At 39.8% G+C, this 27,738-nt stretch overlaps 1 protein-coding gene across 1 annotated transcript in view; it reads right to left on the bottom strand.

Annotated features, from left to right (window-relative positions):
* The window catches only part of sntg2 (syntrophin, gamma 2), a 100,793-nt gene extending 82,312 nt beyond the window's left edge, over positions 1 to 18,481 (bottom strand). The window contains exon 1 of the mRNA XM_063498286.1: positions 18,107 to 18,481. Within this exon, the coding sequence (XP_063354356.1) occupies positions 18,107 to 18,175 (69 nt within the window). The 5' untranslated portion in view covers positions 18,176 to 18,481. The remainder of the gene's footprint in view (positions 1 to 18,106) is intronic.
* Positions 18,482 to 27,738: the final 9,257 nt, after the last annotated feature.

Genomic DNA, 27,738 nt, shown 5'->3' with positions numbered 1-27,738 from the left:
CAAAGGTTGAGCTGTCGTTGTGTGGCATTTTCATATCCTCACCAAGTCACGTTGCTGTAAATAGTAAAGATCTAGCAAATATGCCGGGGTGATTGCTCTTAAGCCTCAGCATGTAATGAGCCGTGGTTGTATGCTAAAATAACTTGTGGGTATTGCTAAATGAAGTACTTAACTGGATTGACAGGCTGATCTTAATAGTGAATTATCCTTTTAAAAGCACAAAAAACACAATCCGTTACCTTTGGTTGACTTTTTAAGTCTAGTAGTGGATGTTGTGGATTCCTATGGTGAACATGGATTAACTGCATATTAAAGTATTTAGCGATGGGGACCTTTTTCCCCAGGATGTAGGTAAACGTGTGGGAAATAGGAACTGTGTGAAGGCATTTGGGACCATTAAAGTGCAGCTCAGACCATCACTATTTAGACCATTATAATGCTCCAAACCTCTGAATCTGAATTTTAAAAGTATGTGTCATATGATGACTGCAAAGGTTTGCCCTGCCATAAAATCATAAAGGTATCATGCAGTCTGTTATGGTTATTGCGGTACTGTTTTGCCAGCTTATTGTGTAGCTTGAAAATGATAGAGCATAAAAAGAAAACAGCCCTGTGGGACACCTGTACACAAAACAATCTTGTAAGACACCGCAAGCTCGTTGCATATTTTCTTTAGGCAGTCTGTCAGAAAGTCTTTAATCCAGAGAAAGAAAACTACTTTCAACATTCATATCACGCAGGCTTTGCAAAACCGCATTTCTTTGCAGTATATTCAAAGCTGAATTGAGTTAAAATCTTGTGACAGCATATCATATTCATCATGCTGACTGTGGTCAAATTGTGTCCTCTTTCCCCTTTGAAATAAAAACTGTGAGAGTGAAGCAGACATCTAATACAATCCAGTACAACAGCCCTGCAATGAAGCCTGTGCTTGTGAAGCAAAATAAGCAGGTTTCTTTTATTTCTTCCTTTTTGGTATTTTAGAGACATTGTTGGGGAGGCCTGGCAAATATATTTTCTTTAAAAAGCTTGAAAACTTGAGACTATTCTTAACAGCAACCTAGTCTTAACAATGTAGACAAATTAGATTAAAAGCACATATCAGAAGACGTTCACATTAAGCCTTCATTGGTTCAGTGGGTTGTTGATTTCAACACCTAAGTCGTCTCTTTACTGGATTATCTCAAGGTTTAGAGACATTTTATTGAATCTGAATCCACTTAAAAATGAGAAACTGAGATACTTGTTTGTGGTTCCTAAATAACAAAAAAGCTATGCAAGTGGTTTTTGTTTGTTTTTTACTTCAGCATGATGATCATTCAATATTTGAAAGGATAATTAACGTATCATTCCAATTTTTGCAATTTTATGCAAAAATACAGAATTTGGCCAACTGACTTTGAAGTACACTGAAACTGTGAGTTCAGTCAGTTCAGGCAGGCAGTCTTCCTCACAGCTCTATCACCAACGCTGCATTCATGTTACATTTACTTTGATTACTAGTATCGTACATTTTACGACACCCAAGCTGTGATAATGACTGGGGGACTCTGAAAGCTATGAAGCTGAACAAATATAAAACAAAGCATTTTTTTAACATTCGTGGCAAAACTCTTCATAAAGACTATTCAAAGTTATTCGATTCCAGTGAAAGACGATGGCTATCAATTGCATTTTTAGCCCCCCTAAAAAAGTTTCCTCTGTTATCTCGTATAATATCTGTGAAGGTGGACGTTTTTCATATTCCTGATTCCCTCCAACATTCTTCAAGGTTATTTTTTTTTAACTCTGGCACTGTTGCCATTTCCTGGTTTTTAATGATCAAGTGGCAAAGTAAATTAAAAATAACGGAGCTGGAAATGGTCCAGAAGTAACCTTGGAAGCAAGATTGGTCAAATTTAAGTGAGGTACACCTTTATACATGAGTGCATAAGCATATTCCCTGACCCACTGGCAAGAAGCCGCTGTAGAATTGATCACTTGAGTCCCATTCACTGGTCACTGGTTATGAGGGAAAATATGTATTCCGATCATTTGGCCAATGATTGCTGGCAGTCACTAATGTGAAACTGGGCACAAAGACGTATGTTGTACTGCACCTAAGCCTGATTGTGTTTGCTTTGGTAGCTAGCAGGTTGCTACAGTTGTCAGTAGTTTATATAGAAAACCCCAACTCGTCTGCAAACTAATCGCCACTGAAACTGTCAAACGTACATCATAAACAGAAACCATTTGTCTTTTGCATTCAAATCGTCACAGCTTTTACTTTAAAGGCAAAGTTTCTGATTTGCATCACACTTTTTCCAAGCACTACAGATCGGAGAGTACATGGCAAGTGTTTGCAAACAAGTAGGTGTCTTCCATTCAAACTACAGGATACTACAGGAAATCTGCTACAGTAACAACAAAGCAATCACAAGGTGATTTACAAAGAGGTAATGCTTTGTCTGTGACTGTATTTTCCACCCTGTATGTCAAACAATGGCATCATTCACTTTCACTGGTATTCCCTTCAAAAGTCTGGATTGACTAATTCTGACCAGGTCCAAATAGATGTAGCTACAGCTACACAGTTTTTTAAAAGCCAGTTTTAGTCTAATTGTCATCACCAAAAGTTAACAATAAACTCTTCTAAAAGGACAAATTAGATACATTTACAGAAGAGCCATGCTGTATTTGATTTGGAAGGCCACCATATTCTCAGTAGTACTGAATGAATGAGTAAAATTGGGCAAAAAAATCAAAGGTAAACTTTTATAAAGTTGTCTGCATAGAAATGAAAGAACAAATTTGCCAGAGGGTGAACATGTATTATCGATTAGTTTAGATGGGGGGTATCTTCACACACAGAAGATGAGATAAATCTGAGATCACAGCATCAGCCAGATACATTGCATAAGATCTCAGTTGTCTACAATTCATTTGAAGACAGTGATATTAATTATGAATAACACTTTCAAAGAACAGCTCAAATGTATTACTACATGGGGGCAAGAAATATATATATATATATATATATATATATATATATATATAGGTTTACTTTTAAAAAATCAATACAACCAACTTGCTTTTTAGAGATTTTACCCAACAGAGGACCTTAAGCATTTTGTTGATAGTTTTTTTTTTTTCTTTTTTCCTCAGGTAAAACGAGGCAAAACAGGAAAAAAAAAAATCTCAGCAGGGCTGTCAAAGGAGTGAAAGAACAGAAGTTGTTTCACAGAAGGTCAAGAATGAGCTTTAGTCAACGTTTGACGGCTGTCCTAGTGTACTTGGTTCATGCTCTCGGGGGTAAATAAATCGGAGAGCGATATGACATTGGTCATTAAACAGATTGGTCACACTGGTCATTAGGAGTGCCGATGAACTCATCAGTGATGCACTTGAAGAGAGGCAGAGTTCACATTTGATTCATTTTGATTTGATGACTATAACTGTATCACTTAAGACCAGACAGATACGGGAAATAAAACTGACTTTAATATCTTTGGCTGAAAATGTCAAAGCTCTTTATGACACAGAGCCCTAAAACTTAAAGTATTTTCTCTTTAACATTAATGATTACCAACAATCTGAATTAGATCACTACTTCTATGAGCCCTGCACTGTAGTCAGCATCAGGATTTATTTATTAAGCCTTTAAACCATTAAAAACTCCAATTAGGAGTGAATGACTTAATCAAGTGTGAATGTCCTTGAAATATTCACAAACAAATGCCCAAGAGGGAAGCCATAGCCTTGAAGTTTATTGCTGCATTTTACAGCATTTTAACTGTAACTTTATTTTTCTTATAAATTATAAATTTCTTCTGCTTATCCAATCTTATTCAATCCAATGATTTGGTCCACCAACACTATAGGTGGTTAGCAACACCTAGAGCTTGACACTAATGCAGTTTGATATAATTTAAACCATTTTCAGAAAGCAAAAAACAATACTGAGTATTATAGTTATGGACCATGGTCTCCCTAGAGGCTAGTCTAGAAAACGTCAAAATACCTAGACACACATTTCCGCTTTAAAAGTTTAGTCTCTGCAGCAGAAGATTTGCAACTGCTCAGAATACAGCATCAACACCTTAAATCAGGTTTTGTGCACTTGACCACTAAACTACACGTTTACAATTGGCCACAGTGCTGGAGAGACTTGTTTTGAATAATTTCAGGAACAAATCAATGCATGGCCCTTTGAAAATCTCACAGCCAATACAACAGCACTTAGTTCAATGAAGAGTGTGGAGCTTTTGCTGGAACCACTGCGGAACAACATATCCTAGTCTGGTAGATGTTTTAAGCTAGTAGATTGCACAATGTAATTCATAACGCGCACAGCTCGCTAGACATCAGGGAATATCTGTGGAATATGCTTCTTAAACACAAAAGCACACTGCTGCTCTGCCAGACCAAATGCACAACAGTTGCTTTACAAAAAGAAAAAACTGTGAAACAGGGTTCAAGAAAAATATCACAATTTTTAGAAGAAACAGCACCTCTAAATTGTGTGAGACAGAGGCTGCAAACTGTCTAAACCATTATCTCAACTGTTTATGGTGTTTGTACCAGGGTATCACAGTACAGGCTCCACTGGGAGTGGGTAAAGTACACTTTTCAGACTTGAAGTGAACCAGAGTGAGATCGTACTTGGCTTGGCACAACTGAAGTGAAAGCAGACGAAGCATAAAAGTAACCGTATATGCTCAGTGGATCACGAGCACCAGGATGCCTTTTTTTTTTCTAGCAAAAAATTGCTGCTATCGACCGTTTCTGTAGGTGGGACATTCCCTGTTCACTGGAAACAAAATATTACCATCATCCTATGAGTGCGCTGAGATTTAGGCCGTTGTATTTCTACCCCTGTGGAGCTATAGTATTTCAATTACAAATAAAACATAAAGCTTTTTACTGAGTCCTGCGCCAGTGCCTAATCTTTAGGCCAGTCTTGAAAAACTGGTGTTGGGGTTCAGCTTTTTGTTGAATCCAAATCCTTTCAAATCCCTTATCAAAGGTAATTAGAATTTTTTTCCCCCATTCACAGGTAACTATAGTTATAAATAACTGAACCTCAAAGATTCAATTTAGATCTGTAATCAGCTTTTGTTGCCTGAGAATGCAAAAACAGTTTTTAGCCGCAGCCTAATTAATGTTCAAAACCTGCAGCTCCATAAATGAGGACGGGGCTTAAAATATTTCAATTCATCAAACACATTTAATCAACATTTCATATCTGTGAAAAACAACAAGTACTTACTCCGAATATTGAAGATCAAAAGTTTTAAAAACTTTAAAATCTACCATGTTGTAAAAGCTATTTCTCATTTATTCATTAAAATTATTTTGGTTTTGTTTATCCACAAAATGTTACAGCTTTCAGTTTTATTGACAAATTAGCTTGTCCAAGCTACATGTCAGATTGCACTGAAAGCCCTTCGTTCCAAATCTTTCTAACACTGGACAGGAAGTTTTTGTCTCAACCTTTGGGTATAAGCTTCCAAAAAGCCAAACCCACTTTAAAGACAGATGTTGAGGAACAAGGAATCTTTCTAGCTCCAGCCACCCATTTTCTAGTTTTCATATTCAGGGGAAAGGAAAGGTGGGAAACATCCCGTACACTATTCGAGAGGTTGTTAGTCCATTTCAGGCCAACAGGAAGCTGAAGTACACCAAGAAAACCCACATAGGCTCATGGGAGGAAAAAAACATCAATACACGCACGGCACGACTCCAGCTGCCCGGCAGGTTCAAGCACACAAGCATCAGTATGCAAGCATGCTCACATGGCAAAGGAAGCACATTGATGTTCGGCAGATAATATTCAGCAACACAAACTAAGTCTCAGCCAGATGGTAATTTAATTTTTGCAATAACTGATTCATGAACCAAACCAAATCTGACCAGATGGTTAAGTCTTTATAAAAAATAAAAATTCTCAAGTGAATATGTGAACCAAATTTAAAATAGACAAAAAGTGTAGAAAATAATCAGAGGATTAAATCCTAATGACTGGCACAAGGAAATGCTAACCCTGGATGACAGGAATGCCTCCGACAAGTCAACCGACATGAGTTTTGAGACTTTAATATTAACGTGAACATGCAGAACCACAGTGTTTGAGGAAGTCGAGCTTTGTCTCAAACATTTATTTAAAGTTATTTTTCATTTTATCCATCTGCTCATTTTTCCTGATTATCTAAAGTTGGTTTATCCAGATGTTTTTTCCCCAGCAATGGTTTCTTATCTTCTTATTAATGGTTTCTTATAAAATCTCTCCAGTGAGTTGTGGTTCTACCCTAGGATCTTCTCCCGGTTGGGGATGCCCCAAAGACGTGAAGAGAAAATGCACGGGAGGCATCTTGATTAGACTGTCCACAGCTGTCTCCTTTGGACATGAAGGAGCAACAGTTAAGCCCAAATCTCATAAGGAAAAAACTCTTTTCAGCTGCTGTATTTGCAATCTGATTCTTTCATCATTACCACGTGTGAGGAGCGGGAATTAAATCAACTAGCAAACGAAAACATTCACCTTCGGCTCAGCTGACAGTCGGGTACAATGCAGCAGTAATGCTGACCCAACATTAATTTCTTGTTCCATTTAAGCTCCACCATTTCAATCACTTGTGAACAAGATCCTGAAATATTTAAATTCCCTTGCTTGGAGCAGCATCTTTTCCTCCGACCCAGAGGGAGCAATCCACCTTTTTTTGGCAGAGAACTGAAGCGTTAGAGTTGGAGTTGCTGACTTTCATCTTGGCTCCTTCACAGCTCGAGTTTATGCCGGATGAAGTCAACAGAATCACTTGAAAAAGTAAGAGTGCAATGCTGGATGTTTATTATTAAAGATTACAAAAAGTTGATATTACCCAAAACCCTCTTTTAAGATTTCAAGTAGACAATTGCTCTTTTAAGTTTGTGTTGTCCAAGGAGGTTACTTGGCTATGTGCCAGACCAATCATAGCTGAAGTCTGTAGAGTGATTTCATAGAGCGTCGATTCCCTGCATGTATTAATAATACAGCAGGCAGTCCTGCTATCTCCAAGCTTCCTTTCTAATGTGGAGATGACATTTGAGTTTACTTTAGCTGTGGCGGAAGAAGAACTTTCCAGACACTGATAACCTTGAAAAGCACCACAACTGTCAAACACAAACACACGCACAGTTGATACAAACACAGCCAGCAGCCAGAGTTCAACACACACACTTACCAGATGCCTTTTTTTGTGTAGATCAATCATATAATGCCTGGAACAGTCCTCCAGACCTGTACGTACAGTGCAAAATGTGGTGAAATATTTTTGAGTTAATCCACTCACAGCACTCCCCGGTGAATCATACTTTAGTTCCATCAGTTCCGTTTACCATTAACACACCCTCATCATGGACTCTATACATTTTCAGCCATGACTCATGCGTTTTGATTACCCGAGCTGACACCAGTCCTAATTCTCTCTCTGGCTACGAACCGATAAAACTACATTCATCTGAACCTAGAGGTTGTTACTGTTGTTAGCATATGAAATATTTACTTGGCTGAAAAATCTAATTAAAAGCTACGTTATGCATGAAAGTTCCCAAAACACCCACATCACAGCAGTTCACATCATTTAACTGTAAGCAGCATGAAGAAAAACCAACTTAACAACTATTAGAAATATCTGGATACGTGCAGCCTCGGCGACTCGTCTGAAAACAAGAATATCTTTTTTAAAAAGAAATGACTGAGCTGTGTGTGTGACGAGAACCCATGATGTTGACAAGTGTCACAATTACTACTATTGTCAAGGCGAGCACTTTCATCTGGATCCTTTAAAAGATCTTCACATTTAAAAATCAGACAGATTTAGAACAGAAGATGAAAAGCAAAACTCTGCTCTCTATTCAGCCCGTCCCCTGTTTTTTGAGGTCAATTAAAACTACCCTGGGGTTGTGTCAGCGGGGAAATGGCTATGGCTGTACAACTGCAGTCACGCAAGAACGTGGAACTCTTTTAAAAAAGCATGTTAATTTTAAAATCCGAGCAGAGAGCTGCAAGTTGCTGTTATTTATAACCAAGAGGAGAAGTCGATGGATAGAATTTTAGAATAGAATATTCTCATTTATTTGCAAACCACATGCCACAGAGGAATCTGGCTCCACTGCAAAAGAGCAAGCGCGCATTTTAACTGGGATGGTATTTTTGCTCACATTTAAGATTTTTGTAAATGATGCCAAAAACTGTGGCAGAGTTACCTCTCGTTTTCAAATACCAGCATGCAATTTGCCTGGCAACTTTGTAGTTTTTAAAAAAGAAAAAAAAAACAGATTAAAAATTTTAATGTGTATTTTTCCCCAAAAAATCCATTAAACACAGCCCAGAGATAGAGCTGTACTGATGAGCATAATCCATCATTTTAAATGAGACAACTTTGGTAATTTCTCCTAACATGGCTTTAAACGCTGCTAATTACCACATTACTGGAACTATTTTCACTTCTTTCAATCAAGACGCAGTCTTACATAACGGTGAAACATGTTACTGCAAAACAAACACTCCGTAAATACCTCAGCACTGATTGTGTCCCTTTTTTAGAGAGCTATATGGCAAAGTCATTCAGTTCATTCAGTTTACGGTGATAAATTAGATTCATATTCTCATGTCTGAACATGTTTTGAATGCATCTTTGATCACAGCAGGAGGTGATGATTCAGAGATGTTGGCTAAACCACAGTAAATACACAAGTGCTTCTTCAGTGTGATTTTTCTTGAGCTGAACACTGTTTACTTCAAGGGTTACAGTTAACGCAAGGACGAGAACTGGGCTTTTTATATTTACTGTATAAGTATTTGAAAATATACCCAAAAAAATCTTGTTCTATGTAACACTGATGAGGTGAAATCCCAAGTTTGGGACGCGCAACGCAAAGCCGTGATGCCAAGGCTGAGAGAAGCCTAACAAGATGGTAATGAACATTTCAGAGATCTCAAGCAACAACAAGCAGCAACCTCTGGGGCTGAAAAGTGAAGCCAACACCAGAGTGCCAGAAACTGCAGTTCCCTGAGTGGCCACTTAAGACTCGCTCCAAAGTGAATCGATCATGAGAGTATCGTGTTAAGCAGCCCAACTTTGCAGCAGAAATTAACGTGGGTGACGGACTGGTTTTGGTCTCTACAGCAAATGTCTCCCCCCATAACGACTGGAAGAGTGGCTGAAATCCCCCTCTCTCCATCTCCACATGCCACCAGCTGTCAGCTCAGCTTCACCTCCACTAAATCAAGTCATTGAACCAGACCTCTCGATTGTAATTATGTAATCATGGCTGGCTGTAAAAGGGAGTCAATCCCTATAGACTCTGATGTTAAAATGCCCAACTTTACAGCATTAAAAAGCATGTTTACAGCCTGGTGCAAGAAATTATCTTGAGCTCTGGACAGTCCCAAATTGGCTTGTAGTGCCACATTTACTTGGAGCATGTTTTAGGCAAAACTTTTGTTAAGCAGTACTTTACTAAAAACCATAGAATGAAGTGCAAACTGTGCGTCGCATTGTCACGAGAATGTGCATGTATTAATTTGGTCATTTAAAAATGTCTAAAATGGTTTTATGCGCCAGTCTAATCTGCTAAGTCGCTTTTCCTCTGGTGGAACTGCAGCTACTGGAACACAGAAACGACAAGAATACCATTTCAATCAATCAAATTGATTTCATTTGGATCTGTGTCAAACTGAAGTGATTTCCACGTCTTTATTAGGCAGTAAGCTTTAATGGATTCAGTTTAAAGTTTCATAGCAGTGCAGTATGTGCAGCCATCATCTTAGAAGCAAAAGGCAGCACTGAATGCCACACAGTGATAAAATAATGAACTGGAATTAAAATGTTTATTTTACCACTCTGTGCACTTAATCACCCCATTAATGATCATCTCTTGTCCTTTTGCAACAGTGTTGCAATTTACTTTTATATTTTCTGTGTTCGTTGTAGATTTTTAATCAACATTTGGTATGTTTTTAGTGGAAGAAGACTCATATGATCTGTGAAACGCCCCTTTCAGATTGGTCAGTTGCTGCCAACACCTCCCTGGGAGAAACCCTGGGTAAACTCAGAAAGTTGATTACCAGCGTTGTGTGACCTTTTCTTTCTGATCAACTATTTTAGGGTAAGTGAATCCAGATAATGGAAACATATTCTTGGTATGTTCAGTTCAGTTTTATTTATATAGCCCCAAATCACAAGAATAGTTGCCCAATGGAGCTTTATATGTATGTTGTAAGTAAGACCCAATAATAATACAGAGAATACCCTAACAATCAACCCCTTTAAGCAAGCACTTGGCGACAGTGGGAAGGAAAAACTCCCTTTTAACAGGAAGAAACTCTGTGAGGGGCAGCCTTCTGTTATGACCGTCTGGGAATAATGGGAGAGAAAATTACACTGGAAGAGAGCCAGAGATTAATAATAACAACATGTGCAATGAGCTTCATAATTTAGGCCCCTGGTCAAAGCTAAATGAAGCACATTCAATGTTCAAAAATTGTTGTGTGGGGGTAAATGTATTATATTATTGGCTGCCAGGAGTGTTGTGGAGTGTGTTGATAGGGAACCTGTATTAAATGTCGCTCCTTCTTACTTGTAGTTCTAATCTGACACAAAATAATATAATTTGTCTGTGTTTAACAAATTATAAACACTAATAATTGGACAAATTCACACTGCAGTGCTGTGCCCTAGCTAGCCAGGCAGCATAACAGCTGGAATGGGCTCCATCACTTCATTCAAGAACAGTAAGAAGAGACTGAGGAGAAAGAAAAGAGAGCAGAGTTTCATCAATAGAACCAAGAGAAAAGCCGTATCTGTTGTTCAGAATGTTTTCTACTTTTGAAAAGTGAAACTTGTTTTGCTTCTGCAGCTTATGTGCTGGACTTGCACTGTGGGTGGCACTCGGGGAGCTTAGCACTTTAACCTGTCCAGATAAAAAAATAAATAAACAGCAAAAATAAATAAACAGCAGCAGCCAAAATCCTTACTTCACAAACCTTTGTGGGACAGTGTATGCCACAAAAGAAAGGGAAGGGACCTGCAGGAAAGCAACTATCTGATGTCTCAATACAGTTGGTTGATATTTCTAAGTCTAAGCTTAGTTTGTGTAGGTAAAATGCTTGCATATTAAGTAAATCAGGCCTTCTCTGTGTATCAGTATCTTAGAGGGTCAATAAGCTGTAGCCAGGATGGAGCCGCCTTCACATGAGTAGAGCTCTCAGAAATGTGGAGTTGTATCTTCTGCAATCATCCTTGTTCAATCTTCCACTCGGAGCGGCTCCATGGGGAATCAGACCCACTTGATGCATTTCCTCTCTATTGTATATTCATTGTTTGAAAAGGCTCCTCTCACGGAGCTTTACTGCTCAAACAGCACCACGGTCCAAATGTGTTAGATAGTACAACCCCCCCCCCCCCCCCCCAAAGAATCTGCCCATGTATGTTTCATGTGAGATGGAAAAACTACGTGAACAAAATAAGAGCAACTGGTCTTCAGGTTTTCAATAAATTGTTGGTAATGAGAGTATAATTTATCCTTTTATCTTCATTAGTCATAAATAAAAACAGAGAGAGAGCTGCACACAGATATGAAATGCATTGTAAACAATGAAGTGAAAGTTTGGTTTGAGTGGAAGGTTTTCATGTTGCTACTGTGGGAGGAATAATCTAGGGTGAATGTATATTTTGAGGAACTAATGTAGGACTGTTTATATTACCATAATTCATTTATTTCCATTTCAAGGGCGACTCTCGGGCGCCCAGCTACTGTTTCTTTCGCTGCATTTTTTCAGTGCAGTTTGTCTCGAAGAGGTGAGTAAAATGTCCACGACAATCCGCCGTCAGCCGGTGAGGAGACGAGGTAGATTTCTTCGTATCTCGCTTGAAAATGAATGGGGGGGACATTAAAATGCATAAGTTTCCTGCCTTGAATCTAAATAAAAATGCTAATGAAACGCCGTGGGTATTAATAATGTGGAGGACGAGTTTCCTTTTATTTGCTAAAGAAACACTTCAAGACAAACAGTGACAGCCGCAACTTGTTTTTGATGTATCAGGATTTATGACACTACATATCCTCTTGACATTTAAAAAATTAAAACGCAGTCTAATTAAAGCTTTAATTAACGCCTGACTTTGGACTAAGTTGAATAATGGAATATGACTGTGCATGATGGTGTGTTATATATGTATCTTTGCACTTCCTACAGGGATTAATTATACGCTTAAAAAAAGGACTAATTTATGATATAACGCTGGAGTGTGCCCTTTGGCCCATCTCACAGTCCTCATGGGATCCTCATGTTCCTGCCATTAGCTCATATGCCATAAGGAGATTAACATTAAACCATGGACCCATCTGAGAGGAAAGGATCTACATGTAGATTAATAATTTTGTATAGTCCTACTAAACATTTAACAGAATATAAGGTGGAAATGACTGAAGCAGTCCTAGCAACACGTGCCACATGTTTGCATTCTCTCTCTAGGGTCATTAAATTATTGTATTCATTTTGAAGAGCCTGACTGCAGTGATAGGAGGAAAATTGAATATTGTTCTGGCAATGAAAGAGACTAAATATAACCTTTAAAAAAAAAAAGAAAAGAGAGAAATAGAATTTCATTTTTTTTAAATATCAAGTCTGATTATTTTGTCTTTTCCAATTACCTGAGTAGCTCTGGGAAAATGAAAAGTTAAAGAGAATGCATGTTTCATGCTCCAACAGGAGTGATTTGGTTAAAATATGATTGACTTCCTGAATACAAAAGCAGACTTTCACACTCCACTGGGGTATAATTAAGCTTCTGCAGTTCCTGCCAAGAGAAACCCTCGAGCGGGTGACCACAGGGGGTTGGAAATTTTATGTGACATGAATGCCACTTATTTTTTTAAGCTTTTAAAATGGGACAAGCCTGGGTTTGATTGTCTGATAATAACACTGTGTCACCCTCTTTTTAATCCCATTTGCACTGATCTCCGCTTTCGGTTGTCCTTGCAGCATTCCCCTTCTGTAAATGTTAATGTTGACCAGCAAGTCAATATCCTCAACGGTGAGTATAATCCTGTAAGGCTGTGCGTGCGTAATTATTCCATCACTGTCAATATTTTAACATCAATACTGTGTTGTAAACGTGTTTGCATTGTGTCAACGGGGGAATCTGTTGTGGGGAGTCTGCGCATGAGAAATTGTAACACACAAAACACATGGCTCATTAAAGTCTGTTTTAATTACATTTAGAGCTGATGCAACCAGTGTACTGAAAGCTCCAACTTGCCAGTTCAAACTAAAGCATCTCAAGAGATGTGATACTGAATGAACTCTGAAAATGTGACTGTACTTGTTTTTATTGGACCAAAATAACTAAAGATACAGTAGTGCAAGAAGATGCAAGGTGTTTAGTACTGTGCAAAAGTTCTTTTAATTCCTTTATATTTTTCTTCCAAGAATCCAGACTTTCCTCTAAGTTGTTAAAGCCGTCTCCAGGTTTTCTGAATATATTTCAGGGGATTTTTCTACACATTGTCTGCTTTTTCATTCATTTTCAGTGTCGTCCCTGTACATGAACATTTTCAGAGAAATTTTATTTTTTTAAACCACTTAACACTGACTTATGAATCATTCAGCCACAAAAAGCACCTTACTGAAAGGATGAACCAATACTGTTTCTACTTATAAGAGGCAACCTAACAAAGCCAAGTTTAGTACCTAATAAAAAAAATTAGGCAAAAAGCCCCAAACATTTGTTTTTATTTCTTTAGTTGAATTTCCCCAAAAAATGCCAGTCATAATAATTAGAAACACATAAAAGTAGTACGTTAGCACCATCATGGTGATTCCTAAAGAGCCAAACATTTGGCATCTATCAGCATGGTGTACCGTGTGTTGTTAAAAATTGATGTGGCAGGCCTAACAACAGTACCTCAGACAAACAGTATCTTAAAGCCATGTCCTTAAGAAACTGGAAAAAAACAACAACAACAAAGAGCTGGCGCAGGGCCTTTGAGATGCATCTGGTCCATTAGTTGATCCATCTGCTGAAATGTTCTCAAACCATTTTTTTTTTTTTTCTTCAATTTTTTGGTTGAGATTATTGGCGGATGGACAGGAGGAGGTCAGCAGAGAGGTATAACAGTGAGTGTCTACGGCCATCTGTAAAACTGTCTCTGTCATTTCAGCCAGTGATCTCAGGGATTTTGTCATAATTAATTATGAAAGTAACATCAGATTTGGATCCACCATGGAATACCACTGGGAACGCTGGTGAAAAATGATCTCAGAAACATTGCCAATCCAGTAAAACCATAAAAAAAAATAAAAAAAAAAAACACACAGTTGTCCTCCGCAGAGCCCGGACCTCAACATTATTGAAGCAGTGTGGAACCATTTTATCGACCAAGAACAGAACAAAAGGCAGCAAACATCCAGAGGATTGTTTTGAATGCCCTTCATTCAGTCACTGCAATGCTGCACTTGTGAAAAAGAAAAACTTCGAGACATTTCAGTGCATCAGATATCACGTTGATGGTTTTCCTCCGTGATCACAGTTAATGTTACTCCAGATCCACCACTGCAACTGACCAGTCATGTTGCTGTGATGTCATAGTTCTGTGACTTGCAGGTCAAAGGCACATGTGCTTTGGCTTCATTTTTCTGTTCCAGAAACATCCAAAACATAGCTACACCAACGTCATACACTGACGTCATGGTTCTCTATGGATTAAAAAAAAAAGGTGGAGTGCTCCCTGTGGGTTGGGGTAGAGAGGATGCCTCAAGCAAGGAGGAACAAGCATCTCAGGATCTTATTCGAGAGCAATGGTAAGGTGAAACGTCAGGTGGACGGCAGATTGGTGCTGCATCAGCAACAATGCAGACATTATACGAGGCTCTTGAGGTGGAGACGCAGGTCGAGAGCTGAGTTGAAAAGTGAAGCTTTCATTTTTACCAGTCTATGTTCCACTACACACTTCTAGTCGTAATAACAGAATGAATGTAAATGAGGTCACAAGTTCAAGGAGCCATGATGAGATTCTTCTGTAAGAATGCTGGGGTCGGGCTTAGCGGTAGGGTAAGAAACGCTGATATCAGAAGCGAGCCGCGCCAACTGCCTTTTTTCAACATGGAGAAGTGCTTCAGACATCTGGTTAAGATGCCTCCTGGGCAGGTGCATCCCTTCAAAATGTTTTACAAGCATGGCAATCAGTGAGGAAACCCTGGGTAGACCCAGAACACACTGAGGAGGTTAGATTTCAGCTGGTCAGGGAATGCCTTGAGGTCTACCAGGAAGAAATGGAAAGTGCTGGGAAGAATGATTTCTGGATTACTGTGCTTAGCTCATTTCCACTGTGACTCAACTTTGAATAAGTGGAAGGTAATCGATACATGAACAAACCAACATTAGGATTCACCAGAAAAACCCGAAGCTTGGAAAACTGAAAACTGGCACAGCACGAGGGTGAGCATGACCGTTGTTTACTTAAGCATTCTGCATCATGAATTTATTCCCCTAGGATCAGTTTACGGACTGAATTTTGCTGTAATATCACAAGATTAAGACTCTGTGGCTTTAAATCAGGTATGGTTTGAACTTTTCTAGATTTTTGCTAAACTTTCTGACCACAGTTCATTTGTTATGAAGTCAAAACGGCGCAAAAACTATCCAGTAATTATGAATTTTGGCACATCTTAGTGATGGGTTCATCAATAAGCTGCTGAAACACAGTCCAGAATCCAGGTATTGCAAAGGCAGAGAATTATGTATGAAGAGTTACATTTTTCAAGTGTTCACCGCACAAATATACTGCTTGAACTAAGTCGGGGATGGAGTCTCTCCCAGCATGCAGAGGCAGGAAAACACCCTGCCTGCCAATCACAGCACTAATATACCGTGACATACAATTCAAACATGGCAAAACTAATGCACACACACACTGTAGGCAGAGAGCTGCTTGTATTTGGACAGGAGGACTCAGTTTACTGTATCTACTGACTCTTCAAACACCTTCAGACAATTCAATACAAACCTGAATTATTCCTTACTTTTGCTACACCCTGGTTTACGCAAGTCTTCACAGTAATCACGTCTCAGATGCTTCATCATTAGGGGGCATCAAATATTTGTTGATATGCACCCAGCGTGCTATGGGAATAACAAAGGGGAAAAAATAGGAGAGGTGTGCCTTCCCAGCACTTTCATCTAATTTATCAGTGATTGCCAATCACCCAGATAGATTCAGGGCATCTCCATGTTTGAAAAACCCAAATTTTATGATTGCGGTTTCATGTTTAACATGTTTGACTGAAGATGGAGTAAAATCCCCTTAAAACAACATAATCCAAATATATATGACATAAATTGGGGGGGGAGTAAAAACGGGAAATATGGTAAAGCACTTCGAATGCAAACTCGAATCCGTCTCTGGAATCTTCCAAGCAGCCTAACTGCATATAATAAAGCATCTATAATTAACACATTTTGGCATTAATTCAAGCCAAATTACCCTGATATTTGAAACTGCTGAAGGGCATGCCAAACTGCATTTTGTTAATTCCAGGCACAATTAAGTCCATGCTTACCAGCCTGAAACTTTACACTACACTGTCATAAACATGCTTTGTGGAATGGGAGATTCTCTTGCAATTTGCAACTGTTTACTTGTGCTTACTGTATAATCTTAGCCATTACTCAGCGGTAAATGGAGAGTGGAAGTGTGTGGAAACTGAACACACTCTAAATAGAGTTAAGCTCAAGACTTGTGTGTCCCCAGAGGCTCTGATATCCAGTATTTAATGGCTTTGTGAAAGCAAGGCAGTGGCTTCGATGGAATTAAAGGTGCTGGACGCCCAGCGAAGGCGACAAAAGGACAAATGTAGGTAAAGATGTGCCAGAAGCTGTCCTTTTAAATGAACCAAGAACTTAAAACTTTACAGCGAGGTATCCATGGAAACATGTTTACTGACACATATGAAAAACCAACTGTGTATGCAAGATATATAATTTTAAGCCCATTTCTGAAGACGGTGCTTGGTTAAGTAACATGTCCTGCAGCCTATGATGGACTTTTCTTTACAGAGCTGACTCACAGAATATGAAAGTCTGGTAAAAGGTCAGGTCATCTGTTTTCTTGCTAAAGTCGCCTAAACATGATATCCTGCTAAATATGAAGCCCTGAAGGAAGCTCGGTGAACTCGCGACAAAAGATGGTGATGGTGATAATAATAATAATAATAATAATAATAATAATAATAACAATAATAATAATAATAATAATAATAGCTATATTACAACTGGGGTTCGAGAGCGCTACAACGGAAAGAATTAGCAGTCACTTATTTAAACTTATTTTGTTGTCATCTCAAATCGTAAACACTGGTTTGTTTGTTTTTTATTATTGTTACTGTAAAGAGTTAAATTAAATGTGAAAAATAATACCAAGCTATAAGAGCTAAGCTGCTTAGTGCACCTGCAACATAAATGCTACAACCTATCAAACCATACCGGATAATCATTTAACCAAACGCGCCGTTTCATCATAGAGAAGAAACTACATACCAGACTTAATTTAGGAATTAGCCAATACAATGATTACTCGCTCGTTTGTTCAATTACACTGTTCAAATAATGTAATAAACAGCAATAAGACATTAGTATAGTCTTTTGCTGGATTCGGCTAAGGCAAAAATAAATAATACATAAAATAGCCATGTTTCCATGGATATTGTCATTAAACCTGTAGCACTTGGATATTAGCGGCTCATGCCTAATAGATCATTTATTGTTATATGACCAGCAAAACACCATCTAGAAAAGTTGAACGTTTTTTTAAGTAAGAGAGCCATAGTTTTCTAGATGTATGCCGAACTGTACAGCTATTCATGATGCTTTGGAAACGATTGATACCTGAACGCGAGCCTGTGCAGCGTCAAGCAGTTAAAAGCAAAGAAGCATAAATAGTATAATTTTAAAGGAAGCTTGAAGCTGCCTTCCACATCAGCGGACGAACTGCCCGAGTGCTCTTTCGGAGTGCCCTAACACGGAAACTGCAAACTGCTGTTAGATTTCATGTCATTCACAGGGAATGACTGAAAGGGTTTACTTGCCGAAGTTGGAACCGGGAGACTGGCGGGTCGCTCGATCAGCTCAGGTTGCTGTTTCCCGGTAACATTCATCTCCCGTACAACCGCTTTCTCTGTCCGCTCACTTCGACGAGAGTTTCTCAAGTCATTTATCCAGCCGCTGAAGGGAAGTGTTATTCACCGGCGTCCCGCTTACCCACCAAGGCAGAAGGAGAAAGCATGCCTGAAAAGCTCGGGGGTTCTTCAAAAAAGGAAAAACAGGAAAACAGCCGTGCGTATCCTGAGATGACCACGGTGGTACCGGCTGCAGGGACGAACTAGGAGCGCCCGTCGCTGCTCGTTTCTCCCCGGCTCAGCCCCAACTGTCAGCACACAGCGGCTCCTCTGCTTCTTCTTCTGCTGCTGCTGCTGCTGCTGCTCCTCATCAGTCTGCATGACTCCCCACCTGCTGCCTGTCCTCCTATTAACCATTCCTGCGTCAAACCACAGCACATTAACCCGTTCACTGATGCTGGAGGCATTTTAATCAACAGAAATCATGGATGCATATTTATCATAATTAGTGCTCGGATCCTCTAATGATGGGCTATATTGCAATCAACAACATTTATGTTCACTAAACAGCAACATTGTCCTTGAACTTTGCGGCCAGGTGAAGGCTCCCCGACTGTGTGAGCACGGTAATTGTTAATGGATACTGGCACAAATTAATTTCTGTGGAATCCTCAAAGGCAGCGCTTGAGGGAAAGAAGGCTCATCTTCCTGATGGAGGGGTGATGGGTCAGAGAAGGGCTTTTTTTTTTTCTTTTTTTTTAAAGCCAATCTTATCACCGGCTCCTCAGAGCTGGCCTGAGGGATCCAGCCAATGCTGCCTGACTCATGTTGGATTTCAGTGGTATAGACAGCTTTATACACAGAATATGATACCTCTTCTAATAACCATCTTTCTTTTTTTCCAGGAGAAATAGAGGTTAAAAATAGACTCACAACTATCTAAGTGCACACAATACCTGAGAGAGGGTTTCATTCTGTGTGGTTACAGCCCTATAATCAGTGACAGACTTTTGTTTTGTATTTTTTTTATGTTCCGGATTAGAGCGCTAATGTGGATCTGGGAGAGTAACAATGATGAAGCGCCCCATTGCAATATATTACAGCCTAGCACTTTCATCAGAGTATGAAAAGGTATCATCAGAGGACTGGGAGAGGTGCAATTGTTAGGGAAGCTACTTCAGCTTCATACTTCAATGGCTGGCTTCCCACTCAGCATCCTGCAAAATCTGATGTTTTATGGCTGTTATGGATTTCGGGAGGAGAAAAAAAATCTGCTTTCCAACTTATCACTGCTACTGCAAATACAGCAGGCCTTGTGGAGTTGAGTGTGCAGCCTTGAGTTTCAGGTAAACATTTCTTGAGGCAGAGCAGAGCTGCAAAGGTCAAAAGGCTGTGCATAGATGAAGCAGCTCACATGTTAAAATACATTTCTGTACAATGTTATATTAAAGAAAACCCGTGCAGCTCTGCCCTCTGTAAGAACTACCACTTAAGCCCACTGGAGCACCATTATCTATTTATTGGCGCTCAGCCTAAACTGATATGACTCCAAAAATAAGTCGAGGCAAAACAAACAACACGAAAAACTTTCTTTCTCAGAGGGAATAGTAAAAAAGAAACACGTCTCTAAGACAGAGTGTACCACAGAGACCCCGAGAATAGCACGGAGCACCCCGGGATAGGCCTCTTTTTTTTCCTCAGGAGACATGATTGAATGTCACGAAGGAAAAGCGCAGATGCAGATAGAAAGAAGAAATGAAGGCTGGCTGAATTCTATAGAGTCCTGCTGTTGGGTGGGCCACGTGAAGAGATTAGCAGGTGCGCGATGACGGGCAAAATATCAGTTGGTAAAGTGAAAAAAGCGACAGAATGGACTCAGTGTTTTATTCAGTACTACCTGAAATTAGTAACTAAAACTAAACACTCATCTGGAAAGTGTTTATAGAAGATCTGTTATCTCATACACATAATAGAAAAAGAAGGCTTGTTGCAGCCATCGGTATCGCCCTCCGGTGGCCATGTCGTGAATTAAAGAATGCAACGACGGGGAGCATTAAGTTGGTAGAAAAACGTACTTTACTTCATTGAATAAATAAATAATGAAATAAGCACAGTATTGTATTTAAGAGTTAAGAAGTTTTTCCCTTCTCTGTGCAAAAACCTATAATTCTAAGACAATTAATCATAATCAAATTTAGCACTGACCTGGATAACAGGGTGTTTTCCTTCAGTTAGTAAATATGCAAAAGCTCCACAACTTTGCAGGGATGCATTAAATGCTGCTGGTACCATGTAACTAAAGCAACAGTATCTTTTGGGACCTTTGTTGAATTTGTTGCAGGCAACATTACAACCTTAAAGACCAGCAAAGATGACATTGAGCACTAGTGTGTGTGGAAGTGACTCAAATTAAATACCATGCCATGCTCCTTAGACAAAAACTGGTTCATCCCAAGGCGAAACCAAACAGCCATTTCAGAAACGCATGGCACAACTTGGAAGAGCCTCCTCGATAGGACAAGACAAGCCGCACATCTGCACCAAAAGGTCCCGCTTTCAAGGATGCCAATGCTCACATCTTGGACAGAGAAGACAGATGCTTTTGAAAGAGGAGTAAAAGAGGCCATCTATTTCCACTGTGAACGACCATCACTAACACCAGCTAGCAACAGTCTTGAGGTCCCTATCCAGGCACCTCAGCCCCCACCCACAGGTGACTTCAACAGATAACATGCATAATAGGTGTCAAAGTGCTTTCACCTGAAAACTCAGGTGGTAATGACCAACACCTTTTTTCCACACCTTTTCACCCCTTGGCTCATGTAATGGTGCGCTTGATTAACAGATTAATACATGATTAATACAAGGTTAACGACCACCTAATGGACAACCTCCACTAGGGTTTAAATACCTGGTGCTCTCCACCTTTTGGTCTTAGAACTAAGAGGTTGTGTAAAGAAGTGTACTGTGTAAAGAAAACAAGCAGAAACCAATATCTACTATCAGTACTGAGTAGCAGTAGTATTACTATTGTTTTACTGACATTTTGGGGCTGCAGGGGACTGAAACCCAACACAGCAAATGACAGCCTGCACAGCACAACCTAAAACAGGCAGACAGGCTTCACATCTACTACTGTTTCTGAGTTGAGTCTTGTTAAAGCTGTAGCTCAGACTTTAATAAGACTAAGATATCTGTATGTCACCTCTACATTTCAGTACTTTAAACTTTAATATGTAATAAAAATTTTAGATTGAAGGGAAAATTCCATCCAAGTGTGGTGCAGTCCTAACATCTGGTCAAAGCTCCACAGTGCATAAGGAAATAGACGTCCAACCATCAATCAGTTATTTTTAAAGCGCTCTCCAATCCAAGCGCATCGCGCTGGATCTCACTCTTCCATCTTTAACTTCTGTGATGCTTTGAAAGCCTTATTCAAGGCTTCAAAGTGACTTTGTTCCTCTGATATTATATCTAAAAGTGTTGCTTTTCTAGGGTTGTGTTTTACATATTGCGGATGATAATCCTCCATGAAAACCAGTTTGTTCAAAAACCTGTCCCTATTCAGTGATCGCTCCTAGTAGGCTAGATTCTGCCACTCTGACCCTACTTTTGTCCCTTTTGACTGGAGACTAATGATGCACATGTTCCCATGTGACGCACAAGGTTGCATTTTACATTACAGGTTTATAATTTAGGCATATTTCTGGTGTTGAAAATAATACTTCACCAAAACCAGTTGTGCTCAGATGCCTGGCCCAAATCACTGATCGCTGCTGGTGGGCTACTTTCTCTCGCCCTGACCCTTCTTTGTCCCTGGCGACTGGAGAGTAATGATGCACGTGTTCCCAAAGTGTCGTTCTTGTTCCCTCTAAGGGGTGTTTGTCAGGGTGAACTTGGAACATCTCAGATGTCACTGTCTGCAAAGTTTTAAAGTTTTCCTCCAGGGGCAGCAGGTGAAGTGAACTTGCTGTTTTGACACGTAAGGGATTTCTTAAACTTTTCTATCTGTTTTTTAACAATACCCAGAACTGAGGTTTCCCCTGATTATGGTATCCAATGTTAAAAGGTAAGTGAATTTAGGTGAAACTGCTGTTTTAATCCTTCCATATCTTAGGGCAGCCTTTGTGTGGCTGAATTCTCTGCTTGGCATTAAGGAATCTGCTGTAAATTGGTTCAGCTTCTATCTTTTCTGTACTGTAAAACCTTTTCTGTTCAAATTGGAAAGTAATCAGACGGTAATCCTCTGCAGACAATAAGAGGGGCATGGTTCCTCCAAGTTCACCCTAAGGTCCAATGCTTTCTTGCATTTCTCCTGGCTTCCTTTTCATACCATTTATCTCCTTTTCTACAGTTCCTTCTTGCTTTTAGGAGTAACTTTTGATCCAGAAACCCATAATGTTATGGATTACATAACACTGCACACCAAAGTAAGTCACTCCTCGAGAACTGCTATAGAGAATATAGTAATTTCTACATTTTTAATTCAAAATATTACAAAGACAACATGTGAAATGCTGCAACTGCACAAAAAAAAACGCACAACTGTGTAGCAGATGGAACTTAATAGGTTCAGCAACACTCCTGAAAACCTCTCTCACTGAACAAACGCCCACCAGCTACTTCATTAGAGAACTGCAGGTCTCACTTACTTCAGTTAAGGTCAGTTTTCCTGATTCAACAATTAGAAAAAGACTGGGCAAACATTGCATCCATTGTGGAGTTCCATGGAGAAAACCACCACTGATCAAAAAGAACACAAAGGATCATCTTATATTTGCTACAAAAAAAAGAAAGAAAGTCTTCATGAGCTCCAAAACTTTGGGGAAAAAACTCTGTGGAGTGACGAGATAAAAGCTGAACTTTCTGGCAGGTTTGAGTCTCACTTCATGTGGTGTAAAACTAACACAACTTTCATAAAGAGACCGTCATACGAACAGTCAAACATGGCGGTGGTAGTGTGATGGTGTGGGGCTGCTTCAGGATCTAGACAGCTTACCATAATTGATGAAATCATGAATTTTGCTCTCTACCAGAAAATTCCAAGGGAGAATGTCCGGCCATCAGTTCGTACTATGAAGCTCAAGCACACTGGGGTTATGCAGCATGCCAGCAAGCCCACCTCTGAATGGCTAAAAAACATTTTGAAGTAGTTTAGTCTCTCTACAAGACTGGACTATTGTAACAGTGTGTTTACCTGTCTAAACAAGAAAGGGCTGGCTCGTCTCCAGGTTGTTCGAAACTCTGTCAGACTACTGACTTGCTCAGAAAAAGGAGCTCATATAACTCCTGTTTTAAAGTTGCTACACTGGCTACCAATCAGATTTAGGTTCCATTTTAAGATTTTAGTTTTAACCTTCAGAGCACTACAGGGACAGGCCCCTCCCTATATTGCTGATTTGATTCATACCTCTTTTTGTAACTTGAGGTCATCGAATCACAACCTTTTAGTGGTCCCCCACACTCGTTTCAGAACTCGAGGGGACCGATCTTTCCAAGCTGTTGCACCAAGACTGTGGAATGCACTTCCTCTATTTCTACGGTGTCTGGACTCAGTGGAGACCTTAAAAGGCCATTTTCATTTCAAAAAGCTTTCAATCAGACCAGGGTTTTTATGATGTGTTTATGTCTGTACTATGTTTTGTTACCTTTCTTGTGAAGCACTTTGTGACATGTGTCTGTGAAAAGTGATATGAATAAACGTTTACTTATTTACTTTAAACAGCCCATTCTTTCTGGACGAACGCTGGAGTGTGGCTGAATTTAAACAATTCTGAAAAGAAGACTGGGCCAAAGTTCCTCCACAGTGATGTGAAAGTCTCATTGTTATCACAGATGCTTGATTGCAGTTCTTGCTGCCAAGAGTGACACAACGAGTTATTAGGTTTAGGGGGCAACTACTTTTTCATACAGGGCCAGGCAGGTTTAGATAGCAATTAAGTGTGACAAATATGAGGGGAAAAAAGAGTAAGAAATCAGGAAAGGGATAAATCCTTTTTCACAACACTGTAACTGGTGCTTTAGGTCACTGAAAATGAATTTTTTAAGAGGTGAACATTTTCAGAAACTTCATCTCTGCATTTATATGTGGACAAGAAAAATCTGGATTTTTGTGCAATTGCCTTTTAATGTCAAATTTGTGCACCGTCATTTCCTTTTCTGATGTCAGACTGTGTGTCATGTGGTTTTTTTGTTAGAATGACATTTCTGTACAGTTAGTTTTATATTGCCATCTGTTGCGTTTGCATGTTCTTCACAGGGTTCAACATTGGGTTTTTTTTATGTGGATGTGTTTTTCAAAATGAAAACACTAAAACAAAATTCAATGGGTTGTCTGAGGAAGGAAAGCCACCCAGCAGCTGAGCTCTGAGAGCTTTTATAGAGCACTGGCACGCTGAGCACTCAGGTGTTACCAATGTCACTGATTGGAAACAAGCCACACCACCTCTCCAATGCCTGCAGATGAGACCCGCCACACAACAGGCCGAAAGGAAAGCTGGGTGGAGTGGGTTATTACAGTGATAATAAACAAGCATTCAGACTCCACAAACTTAAAGTGACAGATCCTGAGCTAATGCTTATGTGAAGAACACATTCCTGCACAAAAGGTAAACTGAGTTTCAAATCAACCGTAGAGTCTGAAAATGCATTTATTGCATGTAGACGAGCGTCGCGCTCCATTTTCCTGCTTAAGTCAAATGTCTCGATCATCTGGCAGTTGACGAAAGGAATCACCCACTCCATTTTCCGGCACTTTCATTACTGATAGGTGTTTGTCAGCAGAGATGGATTAAGTGGCGTCCTGCTGAGTCTCTTGGCTAAGACGTAACCCTGAACTCCTGCTGCTCTAAATTCTGAATTTTCCCCTGGGAGATTTGTTATATGCCAGCCTCTCTCTATCTGTCTTGCCTTTTCCAAACTGTTCAATGGCACAAGAAATAACCTTTGAAAGCACACAATTCTTGTGTCCAACATCCCCAGCTGAAGCATTTCTGTGTATTTTGTCATTATTTTAAGTTTTATACTCCGAGAAGTCCAAATACAGTTCTCTCTTGTGGGGTCCAAGTCAATAAAAGTGTAATAGAAGTCAGCCATGAGTGTTAGAAAAGTTCAAATTAAAGTGTAAAACAGTGACGAAATGGACTCGGTGCACTTGCTAATACTACATAAATAAGGGGTCAGTGTCCTACTCTAAAGAAACAAATGGTCAACATTACATTTATTTGATATGACCTTTAAATCTTCAATGATCACAACACAGCCAAAAGTAAAGGTCAAAAATATTCAGATGTCGTCTGCAGGTATGGATATGTATATACATAGTATGTGTATATACACACCGTTACCTTCACCCTCCACATCCTCTCGTGCTCTTCTCTGAGCCCTTGGTATTTCTCCAGCTTCTCGTGTTCCTTCTTTGTGATGTTGCTGTCATTCGGAAATATGTATATGTATATATATATATATATATATATATATATATATATATATATATATATATACAGGGTGGGCCATTTATATGGATACACCGTAATAACATGGGAATGGTTGGTGATATTAAAGTCCTGTTTGTGGCACATTAGTATATGTGAGGGGGCAAACTCCTCAAGATGGGTGGTGACCATGGTGGCCATTTAGAAGTCGGCCATCTTGGATACAACTTTTGTTTTTTCAATAGGAAGAGGGCCATGTGACACATCAGACTTATTGGTAATGTCACAAGAAAAACAATGGTGTGCTTGGTTTCAACGTAACTTTATTCTTTCATGAGTTATTTACAAGTTTCTGACCACTTATAAAATGTGTTCAATGTGCTGCCCGTTGTGTTGGATTGTCAATGCAACCCTCTGCTCCCACTCTTCACACACTGATAGCAACACCGCAGGAGAAATGCCAGCACAGGCATCCAGTATCCGTAGTTTCAGGTGCTGCACATCTCGTATCTTCACACCATAGACAATTGCCTTCAGATGACCCCAAAGATAAAAGTCTAAGGGGGTCAGATCGGGAGACCTTGGGGGCCATTCAACTGGCCCACGACGACCAATCCACTTTCCAGGAAACTGTTCATCTAGAAATGCTCGGACCTGGCACCCATAATGTGGTGGTGCACCATCTTGCTGGAAAAACTCAGGGAACGTGCCAGCTTCAGTGCATAAAGAGGGAAACACATCATCATGTAGCAATTTCAAATATCCAGTGGCCTTGAGGTTTCTATTGATGAAGAATGGACCCACTATCGTTGTACCCCATATACCACACCAAACCATCACTTTTGTTGTTCCAACAGTCTTGGAGGGATCCATCCAATGTGGGTTAGTGTCAGACCAATAGTGGTGGTTTTGTTTGTTAACTTCACCATTCACATAAAAGTTTGCCTCATCACTGAACAAAATCTTCTGCGTGAACTGAGGGTCCTGTTCCAATTTTTGTTTTGCCCATTCTGCAAATTCTGCACCGATCTGGGTCATCCTCGTTGAGATGCTGCAGTAGCTGGAGTTTGTAAGGGGGCCATTTGTGAGTAGCTAATGTCCGCCGAAGGGATGTTCGACTAATGCGACTCTCCAGTGACATGCGGCGAGTGCTACGCTGTGGGCTCTTGCTGAATGAAGCTAGGACAGCCACGATGTTTCTTCATTAGTGACAGTTTTCTTGCGTCCACATTTTGGCAAATCCAACACTGAACCAGTTTCACGAAACTTAGCAAGCAGTTTGCTAACTGTAGCATGGGAGATGGGTGGTCTCGTAGGGTGTCTTGCATTGAAATCTGCTGCAATGACCCGGTTACTCCGTTCACCAGATATCAACGCAATTTCGATCCGCTCGTCACGTGTTAACCTCTTCGACATGTTAATGGCTGTGAACAAAGAGAAACTTGTAAATAACTCATGAAAGAATAAAGTTACGTTGAAACCAAGCACACCATTGTTTTTCTTGTGACCATACAAATAAGTCTGATGTGTCACATGGCCCTCTTCCTATTGAAAAAACAACAGTTGTATCCAAGATGGCCGACTTCTAAATGGCCACCATGGTCACCACCCATCTTGAGGAGTTTGCCCCCTCACATATACTAATGTGCCACAAACAGGACTTTAATATCACCAGCCATTCCCATGTTATTACGGTGTATCCATATAAATGGCCCACCATGTATATATATAACTGTATAGATATAATTAATCAGTTTTATTGCCATGTGGGAGTTCGCACCGGGACAAAACAACACAATGTGAGACGGAGCTCTCTGGGACAATTTAGGAAGCGTGTGACTCCACAGGATAAATTATCAGCGGCCTGTTAGAAAGATGGGCTCTGAGACAGCACTGCACCAAGCCAGATACCCACCTTAGTGCTTAAGTGAGTCCATTAAAATTTCATGCTCAAATCTGAACGGGTGCACTAAGGTCTAAAGGAATTAAGACTTAGCAGTCTCTTGTCTGTGTGTCTTGGGTTCATAATCTAATTTACTCAAAACAGTTTGTTTTTAAAGGCCTTTGCTTACACGTGGAGTACCTATTACCATTTGAGTTCTCAGCAGACCTCTATATTTGATAATGATTCCTAAGGACATTTGTCAGAACTCCTCGGACGAAAATACT

This window comes from Pelmatolapia mariae, linkage group LG16_19 (assembly GCF_036321145.2).
Source record: "Pelmatolapia mariae isolate MD_Pm_ZW linkage group LG16_19, Pm_UMD_F_2, whole genome shotgun sequence".
NCBI classification, from domain to species: Eukaryota; Metazoa; Chordata; class Actinopteri; order Cichliformes; family Cichlidae; genus Pelmatolapia; species Pelmatolapia mariae.
The sequence above is the reverse complement of the archived record's forward strand: the minus strand, read 5'-3'. Positions and strand labels throughout refer to the sequence as shown.